The following is an 11,633-nucleotide window of genomic DNA, read 5'->3' as shown; positions in this document are numbered from 1 at the left end:
TCTGACACAGTGTGATAGACATAACCACAAAATGTCAGGCATTAACCTCAGGACATCACAGCCAATTGTAGTGAAATTAAATTAAACTGTAGAAGAACCTACTAGCCTTGTCTTCGTCTTTTTTACCTCAAAATGAAATTCACCAGTAAGGCACCGTCTGCAGGGTATGAAACCTGAACGTCCCTTCTAAACAAGCTGCTTAACTTTCTTCATGCATAAATCCATATTTAGAGATTTTATTTCACTGAATGGGTTGTTGTTTCAGTGATTCACACAATTTCTTTTTACAACCAAACCCTTATTTTTTAGGTTCTTGATCCTGTGCAGGTTTCCAGGAACCAGGCTGAAAAGTATTTGCTGTGCTGACTGGATCCTCTGAGAGTTCATTTCTTCCTGCTACTGATGAGCAGAATGATGCTCTTTGTTCCGGTTCTGAGCTGACTCTGCCGCCAAGCTCCCTCTTCGTACTCTTCGGAATGCAGGAGTTTCCGCAGTCTCTTTCATGGCGGTCCTCCACTTTCCTTTCTTTATCCTTCTCGAAATTTCTCATTGTTAAGAATTTCCTGTGAATATGGGGTCATTGTTCTTTGAATGGTCGCATTTGCTAAGGAATGAAAACATAATTCTAAATAAAACAGAAAGAATGAGTGCTTTCTAGTTTATAACGGTGCTCCAGGTTTCATATGAACATTTGATCTGCATGAATGCTTTGTAAGATAAGGTATTTGATATGAAAGTCAGTCATGTATTTTCCCCCACATTTACATTTTTTTCTTCAAAATTTCTGGAAATTCTACGCCTATAGTCTGTTGAGTGGTATTTCCATTTCCCTATTTTTTAAGCTTTCAAGATTTGAGCAGGCTTTACTGCTCCTCCCTTCTGTTTCCATTTAACTGACTCACACACTTGAGCATGCTTAACCATCAGTCTGATTGTGGTGAGACGTATTTTATGCATACATGGCAAATTCCCTGTCTGTGTAGAATCCCCTTTCATACCTGTGTGTGGCTTGGCTCTTCCTTGTGAAATTAGCATGGCGGCGCATGAAGTGGTTGTGGTATTTCCGGGCTGTGGGTTCTTGCCTGGTAGAATTCATCTCGCCGAACATTAGAATCCCATCACAACCAGAAGGTGTTTAACCCCAGCCGTGAAAGCCTTCTCTGGCCTAATGGTGCCGGCATTGTTTCGAGCCATTCCGATAAAGCGGATGATGTGGGGATCCTTCAAATGTACCAAAGCTTTGTGTTCCAAAACTTACCCCATATTCAAGTCAGGGTTTTCAGAGCCGAGATTTTAAATGAAATGCTGGTTTTTCCAGCATCAGGGACCACATGGTTCCTGGATCTTGAATGCCGAAACCAGGAAACTGTGGTATGGCTGAGAGTAGGTATGGGGAGACTCTCAAAGTCCCATCTCCTCCCAAAGGGGGGTGTGTGTACATTCTCCTGTGCATTGCCAGTGATGCAGGTACCCAGAGATTCTTGTGTTTAGCTCACCCCATTCTGAAAGCCTGGGATGTTTGCTCAGCCATGGAGCGGTATCCCTATTTTCAGATCTCCTTTAGTTTGCTCTGTGATGGGTCTTGGAGCCTTGCCGGCTCTTTTATGGGTTATAGAAAAAGAATGGGAATCCTCGAAGTTTGTTCCGACTCAATCTCTTGATGTTCCAGGTAGCAAAAAACGAAGCCAGGCGTCGCTTCAATTTCGACCTGCCGCAAGAAAAGGCAAGGGTTTGTGCCTGCATTCTTGCTTCATGTTGCCAGGCAGAAAGAACAGTTCTTTATTCCTGTTCTTATTTGAAAGGCTAGTCTCTCTTAGGAGGAACAAGGCAGAAGGCCTTATTCTTTGCGTTGAAGAAACTTCCCTTGGCCCTTCTCGTGTTTTCTTTTTCTTCTCACAGTGTCATACCATAATAAGGGTCACATTTTTACTGTTCCTTTCCCTTGGTGATGGTGCTGTTATAGTAGTAAAGTATTTTCAAGTAAACTCACACCTCTCAAGAAGACTAAGCTCACTGCTGTGGCACATACTTTTAAGGAGGGGGCTGGAATTTGGCCTCCTCCAATGTTAGTCCCATTGCAATCACACTAAAATCTTTAAATGCCTTGCTCCATATTTGGCCTAGCATAAAAATCCATTTGTGGAGGTATCATCAACGAATTTTGTACTGCTTCTGGATTGCAGGCTCATTAATCCTACACAATATATTGAAGGTCCATAAATTATTTTCCAAAACTCTGTTTAATTCCATTATTGGGGAGGAGTTAATGCATAAGAATAACAGTTGATTTAATTAACCATACAAATATCAATTTGTAACCATACAAATATTTTCTCAAAAGTATAGAAAATATTTTAATTCTATGAAACTCCATAAGTCTGCTTCAGGCAAATGTTTCAGCATTGACAATTGTCCCTTGAATTTTAGTTGTGTTTGAGATACTGCTATCCGTTAACACTGTCTAGATAATTAAGCTAAACTTTGAAAACACGGAACTCTTTGATAATGCATTATCATCTATCTATATATAATGGAACCATGCGTTTGTTGCTTCAAGAATAACCCCGCACCTGCTGGCCCAAACGCTCTGAACATTTCACAGACTCTTACTCATTCCCCTGACTGTGTTCTTACATACCTCCCGCTGTCAGACAACACACCTGAGCCAGGTAAAGCATCTTTTTCCTGGCGCACCAGGCCATGAAACTGGCTGTGTGTAACTGTCACCCTTAGAATGTTCGTGCCCTTAGAATGTTTGCTCAGATGGCCAGATATGAGCAGGCAATAACTCGTGTGGACGTGAAACACATACATACGTTGCCCTGTGAGATGTCAGGTGGGGTTCCCCCCTCACACGCAGGTACCTTTCACTCTCTGTGCCTCACCCACTACTACCACACAACACACCTACTCTCATACACATTCACTGGAGGGAAAAGGAAGGGACGGAGGGGGAGGTATGCAAGGGAACAGAAGTTAGGGAGGGGAGAGAGTGAGGGGTGGCATGCAAAGGAGGGGAGGGAGGGGGCACAGCATCTGGATATCATCCACCCACTCTAGCAAAGGGAAAGGGGAGGGAGGTAGGGGGAGGGGTGCCATGCAAGGGAAGAGACGTGAGGGAGGATGCGGTCACACACATCAATGACATCGCGCAGTATCAGCCTGCATGTTTCTATGAGCACGTACTGCTGGCCTCTGCAATTGATTTGCTGCTACTGTTCCTTTCCCATTTCACCACAATAAGCCACAGCAATGCGTGGCCGGGCCCTGCTAGTTAAGCATATAAATTGTGGCTAAAGTTGCTCATATTTAAACAAAGCAAATTCTTGAAAATGTATATGTCTATAGTCAGGGTTTTTTTTATGATCCTGAAAACTTTCCAAATCCTCATAACATAAAGACCTGTTCAACAAGATAGCTTTTAAAATGAAAGTATCATTTTAAAGTATTTTCTTATAATATGAAGACTAGAAAAACATTCTTTATCTAGCACTTAATGCTCAGCAGATTTGGTGTGGCATGAGCCAGTGAAGGGAAAGAGCTCCCACTCTCCCGAGTTTCCACAAACTATGCAAAACTGAATTATTCAACAGAGATTTTCTACACAGGCAAAAGAGTTGCACTGTGCTAAATGTTACTTGGCTGCATTACTGGGGACCATGGTCTACACTGCTCTGTTCAGCTTGCTGAAACTAGGATGCTACTATGTAATTTTTGCATCATTTAATGTGTCATATTAATGCTCATGTTTTATTTCAGTTCTGTTTTTAGATTTCTGATTGGTTCTAAATATTCCATCCTGTTGATTGTAATAACCCACTCTGTGGAATCTACCTTGAGTCCCAATGGGGCAGGCAAACTATAAACAATGTAAATAAATAAAAATAAATAAAGAGCTAATGTGGTGCAGTGATTAAGAACAGAATCTGGAGAACTGGGTTTGATTCCCCGCTCTTCCACATAATGGCGGACTCTTATCTGGGAAGCAAATTTGTTTCTCCACTCCTACATTCCTTCTGGGTGACCTTTGGCTAGTCACAGTTCTCTCTGAAATCTCTCAGCCCCACCAACCTCACGAGGTGTGTGTTATGGGGAGAGGAAGGGAAAAGGAGTTTTTAAGCCACCCTGAGTCTCCTTACAGGAGAGAAAAGGGGTATGCATCCAATCTTCTTCTTCTAAAAAATAATCAAAACTACTCAACTACAAAGGTTCCATCTCTCATGCTCACTCCACCTGCCAGCACGGGAGCACACAACTCAGTCTCTGGCTGACCTGGAGGCTTATATGGGAGAAGACACTGCTTCAAATACCCTGGGGTCCCATGTGAGGCATGACTGAAAGTTAGAGGTATTAGTGACTATGCTATTTTTCTAAGCTCAGTGGGCTGAAATCTTCAACTAGTAAAGTCTCCCGATAGCAACATCATTCTGAAATTACTCAAAATTAATATACATGAAGCACAATATCTACTGCAATTGTTTACCCCAGTCACATGGGGGGGGAGGGCGTTGTGGGAATGACAGTATCTTATAAACAACACATCTTCCACGGAAATAACACTTACGGAAACTAACCATTGACCATGGATAATCAAGTGTCTATCTGCCAAAAGTAAGCATAAAAAGGAAACCAAATTCCCATAACAAAATTGAGATTGCAGAGTAATGAATCTCTATTAGCACAATGTAATAAACCTACTGTGCCTCTAATGCAAGGTGAAAACAATTCAATTGACTTCAATTAACTTTCTAATTTTTCTGGCATGCAAAGGTCAGGCCCATAAGGAATACAGAGAGATGCAGTAGAAGCCCCTCCTCTAAAGTCTGGACACCAGGGGGAACCTGAGGGGAAGATGACATTGATCAGAGTTAACGGAGGAGGAACACATGCTGCACAAAGAAGCCCTTGGATGAGGTTTCATCTTGAAAGTGTATTTTGTTTGCTTACTTTCACAGGAAGAAAAAATATTCCACAGAAGCATATTGGAAAATGTAGCTTGCGTGAGCTTTCCACAACACATATAAGCATGTTTGTATCAGCCAACCCTGCTGCTATCAACAGCTTCCCAGCCCCTGGGCTCATGACCTTGACTTAGAGCAGTATGATAATACCCTAATTAGGTGGTTCAGCAGTGTTCATTTTTCCAGCCAATTGTTCATGCTGGTAGGGATTTAGAACATCCAGCCCCTGCCAGCATGGCCAATTGGCCATGCTGGCAGGGGCTGATGGGATTTGTAGTCCATGAACATCTGGAGAGCCACAGATTGCAGACCTCTGCCCTAACGGCATCAGTGCACATGGTGTCACTATACCCATTGAGGAAAATGTGGTTAGCAGTTCAATTCTTCCTCATGCCAAAATGCGCACAGGAAATGGGACAGGAGGGAATAATTCATAACAAGTTTGGACATTAATCAGAGAGTCCTTTAAGCAAGATGAAAACTTAATTGCTATTTATTGGTGCAACTAGATTGTTCAGGTCCAGTACAGAGTATGTTACCTGACTAAAGTCAGACTGGTGATTTCTGCACAGCAGAAATAACACATCCTGCAGACATTTTAAAAAGATCCATTTTGTGTTCCCACTGTGTGGAGAACGCAAGTATTTGAGGGGTATGTCTGTGAAGCTACAGTGACACTATTATAAAAGATACAATATACATGTATTTGTGTCACTGTAGCTTTGAAGACATACCCCTCCAAACAAAAAAAAGGAAAAACAACATGTGTGTGAGATTGCTAGGCAAAACAAACTTTATGCATCTACTTTTTATGTGGAAATCACACACAGATGAGCTGCAAGTAGAGGAAACCTCCGTGGGGAACCATCAGAAAATCTCTGCTGAAGCATACAAAATGGTGAACATGAGTGGCAAAAATGAAAGTAAGAGTTTTGGGAGGGAGAAATAAAGTCTGTTTTTGTTCACTCAGCATGCAGGACACATCTTCAACCCGTGCTGGGGGGAAAAGATTACTAATTTAGCAATTTTTGAAAAACCTGGGTTGAGAGAAATAGAGCATTTTGAAGACGTTTTGGGAAAGAGAGCTATGCATACTTCTTCCCCAAAATGGGTTTTTAAAACATCCTAAAGATGTTTCATTTTTGCAGTATGGAATTCACCACTGTGGTTCTACTGATGTGTTATAGAGTACCACATGAGCTACATCGGCCTGGTTGTTTCATATGCTGCTCCAGTAGTATGATAATCTGAACCACATTGAAAAACAATGCAGTAGTAATATATAGGTTCTCTGTGACTTCCAAAGAAAAATAAAGGAAACTACCTTCAGCATGCTTCATGATATACTCTGCTACATTTAAACTTGCCTGTGCTGAGTAGAAACAAATAGCTTTCCATTCAGAATCTGATTTTCCTGGTGTTTACAAACTTAGCCTGACTTTAAGATATGTTTACAATATTGGCCATGATTCATGGGCAAGCCCTCCAGATTTGTAGAAGTGCCTGAGACTTTCCCCTTGAATTCCCTATCAACAGAGGCTCCTGAAGATCATACCAAAATAATTATTAAACTCCCTCTGACTTTTAAAAGCAGCTTGGAGATTTTGAGTTGGAAAGAGAAAGTCAACAAATAACTAGGCATAGCAAGGACGTTGTCCTCAACTGGCTGGCCCTGGCTAGCCTGATCTCATCAGATCTCCAAAGCTAAGCAGGTCCAACCCTGTTTAGTATTTGGATGGGACACCACCAAGGAATACTATGAAGAGGAAGGCAATGGCAAACCACCTCAGTAAGTCTCTTGCCTTGAAAACCCTACAAGGGTACCATGTGCTGGCTTTGACGTGACAGCACTTCACACATGCACATACAGGGACATTTTCTTTTTATGCTCTGACAATGGATTTCCAGTCTGCTAATAAAAATTAAGAATGTTTTGGATACACACAATTAACAAGACAGATGGGAACATCTGGGTGCACACCTGGATATTGGAATTTATTTTTTTGTCCGTGCAAGGATAGCACATGGTTAGCCTCAACTGGAAGCTGAGTAGTGACAGACTGTTGCTTTGTACAATGAAGGCATTTTATAATTGCCTCTTTCATATATTCTTTTGTGCACAAATTCCACTGAATCCTAACACTTATACATAAATATATAGATGACTGCAGTGTAATACTGAAAATGTGTTCTTACATATTTCTCTTACATATACTTTAACAGCAACCACATTTTTCAGGAAACTGCCTCATTTTATTCTAATGTACATGCACAATTTACAATGCAGTTTCCCCTCTTTTTTGCTTTGCCTGAATGAATTGCAGACCATTATTAGCCCTTCATAGCTAAAAAAAGATCTAGAATCGTCAATGTCCCTTTTCTGAATTACAAAAATCTGCTAAAAATGTATGGAGTATTTTAATTTTAGTATCTAGCATGATGTTACCAGTGCACTTGAACCATGACCGCTTAAGAATGCATGAGCACGTCTTTATAGAGACAATTTTCTTTTAATATTTGGTGAACTATGAAGGGCACATTGAAAGTATTTTAAAACATTAATGGAGTTTAGCATTAATTTCTCAGTGTCAATGCTGTTAACATAGGAGGGATAATTAAAACTGGAGTTATGTGATAAAAGCTGAGACCGGTGGGCACGCTCTCTTCGACCAACTTGGTCAAGCTTTCTGGCCTCCACAAGTAAGATATTCAAAATGGAATAATAAGACTTAAAGGTCATTTTGCTGCGCCTTTGGAAGAGCAATGGTCTGGCCCCGTCACTTTCTGAATGTTCAAAGTCAAGACAGCTCCTGCAACCTCAGCAGATAAACATGAATATCACCATGTGAAGGAGAAAGAAACAGCCAAAGGGATGGATGAAGGACAGTCTAAAGCATAAACAAAAGAGCAGCCCATTTCAGAGAGCTGGGCATATTTAAAAGAAAAATACATAAAAAAGACAAAACAGGGATTTCAAAAACCAACTGCTGTCAGCCAAGATGTGCTTCCTGAGTTGCTCTTGCCAACAAAATAAAATTTGTCAAATTAATGTCATAGTTAATTAATTCAGATCCTGCTGTATTGAAACAACCTTTAATCAATTACAATAATTAAGACGTGGACTGCACCTTATTACTTTGATGTTCTTAAAAACAAATCTGAGCAGCCCATTATAGAATGACTGCAAAGCCTCGTGACTTTTGCAGCTTAGACATTTTTTGCAGAAGAATCCAACTCTAGAAAACAACTCGCATTCATTATTAACCACTCACCTCCAGTTACAAAATAAGACTTTACGTTACCTGAAATTTAAAATAGGGCCAGTTAACTAGCATTAGTGTTAGCTAGCATGGTGTAATGGCTAAGACATCAGACTCTCATCTGAAGAACCAAGTTCGCGTTTCCATTCCTCCACATGAAGCTTGCTGGGTGTCCTTGGGCCAGCCACAATGCTCTCAAAATTCTCCACACAGGCAATGGCAAGCCACCTCCCATAACACGTGTGTACGCGCACACACAGTTAACTAGACTGGTTCCATCTTGTTTTGAAAAGCCAGGGCTCTTCCCTTCTGAAATTGCTCTTTGCTGTAACATTCTCTGTGGGTTGGATCCAGTTTTCACCAATTACCCCTTCTTGCTGAAGACACATCCCCCCAGTCATTCTTCGGGGTCCCTATTCCTTCAAGAGCAGCATTTCATGGAGACTTAAAGTGGTGGTAAGGAGACCAGAACAATCAGTTTCTGCTGATGGAAAATGTAATCTGGATCTAACCCTCAATCTGCCTCTCAACACAAAAGCTTAAATTTCAATCTGCTCATAAGGGATGTGGCTTCTACATGTGAAGTAATTCTTGCCTTACATTTCCACAAGCATAAAAACCCAATTTAAGACCATGCTTGCGGCTGACAAATCATTAACCCTTTCTTCATCAGCTAAGGGACTGGCTGGTCAGCCACTCCACATTTACTAGTGTTCAAACCCTCGGAAGACTGAAATGTATGGCTAAGCTGTTTTGAGTGGACTTTTATTGGCTTTGTGCTGTTTGGTTCACACAAACATTAAGCAGAGCTTTTGTTGCCTGCTAGCTCCTTTGTTCTGTGGGAACATGCAGCTAATGCCATTTTGAAATGGCTTGAACAGGAGTTTGGAAACATTCCAGTTAACTTTTGTACCCTGTCTGATTGGGCAACATTCTCTTTAGCAATTTTACCATTTATTTTTTACTGCCATCTGACATTTCTAGAAGTCTTCCCATTTTATTTGTAAACAGCATGTCAAGCCTCATTTAATGTGAAAACGGTTTTAACTTTTTAATTTTAGTCAGGTGCTTTTCAAAAATTTCACCGTCTACCTAGCCATCCTATGCTTTGACCATCTAATTTGGTTTGTACTAAAAATAACACTGACTTTTAAAAATAAGAATAAAAAGTATCCTTCACAAAATGAGATGATGGAATTGTAACTAATGTTTTTTAAAGGTTTTGTTCCTTTGACTGGATCAGGAGCAGAGGCGTAGCTCCAAGGGGACGGGGGGGGGTGCGTGATACACCAGGGTGTGCCCCGGTGGGGGCGTGGTGGGGGCATTCTGGGGGCGGGATGGGTGTAAAGGACGTACCAGTGCACCAGGGGCTTTCCCCCCTTGCTACGCCTCTGATCAGGAGGCTTGAGAGGAGGGGACACGGCAGTCAGCCAGTTAAAAAAATCTTGGTCAATCATATGTAGTTTGCATATGCATTAAAATAATCCTGAAGGAAATAAAGCATACTTGGTCTTTAGCAGATGCAAGTATACTTTGCAGTATATTCCATTTCTCATGCAAGATCAAAAAGAGAGAATTTTTCTTTTGAGCTGATGTTTGCAATCTAAAGCTGTTACTTTTAAACTATAGAACCTGATAAATCAGCAGGAACGTTGTAAAACATTCAAAACATTGTTGGGAAAGACAGCATGATGTTGTGGTTAAAATGCATATAAGGATCTGGAAGAGCTTAAGATCTGCTCCAAATCCCCATGATGCGATGGAAGCTCACTAGATAAAATTGGGGCTGGCTCTCTCACCATGACCTATGTTGTGGGGATGAAATGGAGGGAAGAACAATGTCTGTGCCACTCTGGAGAAAAGCAGGATATAAATGGCTAAATCGTTGTGATACCTGTGCCATGTTGTGTTACCACATGGGTTCTGTGCAGGGGCAAGCCTATCGTATTAATCGAACCACTTAATCAACCACTTAATCAACTGCACACCTACTTAAACCATCTAATCAAGCTGCAGTACTGCAGCTTGATCTTAAAGTTGTTTGAATTCAAAAAGCAGCCTGGCAACAGCAACAAAAAATCAAATGTGGGCTCTAAGTGTCAGTTAAATTACACCTCATTTTGGTGACAGGGGATTGGAGTTATATGAAAATGAACTCTCACAACTGAAGTTAGTTTCCATTATGCCACTTCTGAAATAAATAACCATCTTACGATCAGATACAAAATGCTGCTCTGCACTGAAGTAACTAAACATAATGTAATTTTCAACATAATTATTCTCTTCTTGAGGGAAAAATAACTGAAACTTTATGCTTATTACTACTTACTGAAGTACATTCTCCTCCCTTGACAAGGAGGCTGTCAAAACAGATAATTATGGAAATGCTAGAAATAGTTTGAAAGGAGACAGGAGCTGTCACAAAAAAAGTTTCTTCTCCTTAACATTTCACCTTGTATCCAACTGTGCAATTCAGAAGCCATTTAGTTTTTATTACTGAAGAGCAAACACACAATGCATTAGAAATGAAAAGTGAGTTATTTACCATACTTTCTATTCGAAGCCATTTTCAGCCTTCTACAATAGGTAAAGGAACACACAATTGTATTCCATTTCACATTAAAATGCAACTTTGAAAAAAATTAAACTCTGTCTCTAACCTTAAAAACACATTCACACACACACATCAGTAGGGCATAACTTGCTAGATGACATTTGGCTCACTACAGGTAGAAACACAAGGTCTAAGGCAACAACAATCCACATACCCTTTAGCTTTATAAAGAGAAAAGCTATAGTGGACAGGGGTAAATTGGAGAAGAGAAATAGAAGTGTGTGTTGGGGGTGGGGGAGTCTTACTCAAGGGTTCACCACTCCAAACTGTACCCCAAACTGATTCCATTCCACAGCAATCAAACATATGCTTGACAAGAATAAATGGAAGCTGCAACCAAAAAGAAGAAAGCAGCAGGTGAGAAGAAGAGTTTGGATTCATGCCTTGCTTTTCTCAACCGTAAGGAGTCTCAAAGTGGCTTACAGACTCCTTCGTTCCTCTGCCTTGTGAGGTAGATGGGGCTGAGAGAGTTCTGAGAGAACTGTGACTAGCCCAAGGTCACAAAGCAGACTGCATGTGTAGGAGTGGAGCAACAAACCTGGTTCACCAAATTAGAGTCCGCCACTCATGTGGAGGGGTGGGAAATCAAACTCGGTTTTCCAGATTAGAGTTCACCACTCATAACCACTACATCATACTGGGAGAAATGATGCAGGGAAAGAAACCATATATACCCTTTTTCCCCACTCCAAAGAGTTACCTCCTAAAGAGACCCCCCCCCTCTTTATTCAATATATTTGCATGTAAAGGGTAATAAGGCTGACAGACTGATACATCAAAGGGAACTGAAAATATTTA

General features: G+C 40.9%; 1 protein-coding gene across 1 annotated transcript in view; it reads right to left on the bottom strand.

The window, feature by feature from the left end:
- Window positions 1-220: 220 nt before the first annotated feature.
- Window positions 221-11,633, bottom strand: part of NDUFAF2 (NADH:ubiquinone oxidoreductase complex assembly factor 2) — a 52,618-nt gene continuing 41,205 nt past the window's right edge. The window contains 2 exon segments of the mRNA XM_048503685.1: window positions 221-532; window positions 534-563. Of these exon segments, the coding sequence (XP_048359642.1) occupies window positions 299-532; window positions 534-563 (264 nt within the window). The 3' untranslated portion in view covers window positions 221-298.

The sequence above is a fragment of the Sphaerodactylus townsendi genome, linkage group LG07, assembly GCF_021028975.2.
Source record: "Sphaerodactylus townsendi isolate TG3544 linkage group LG07, MPM_Stown_v2.3, whole genome shotgun sequence".
Classification (NCBI taxonomy): Eukaryota; Metazoa; Chordata; class Lepidosauria; order Squamata; family Sphaerodactylidae; genus Sphaerodactylus; species Sphaerodactylus townsendi.
This window is presented reverse-complemented; position numbering and strand designations above follow the sequence as displayed.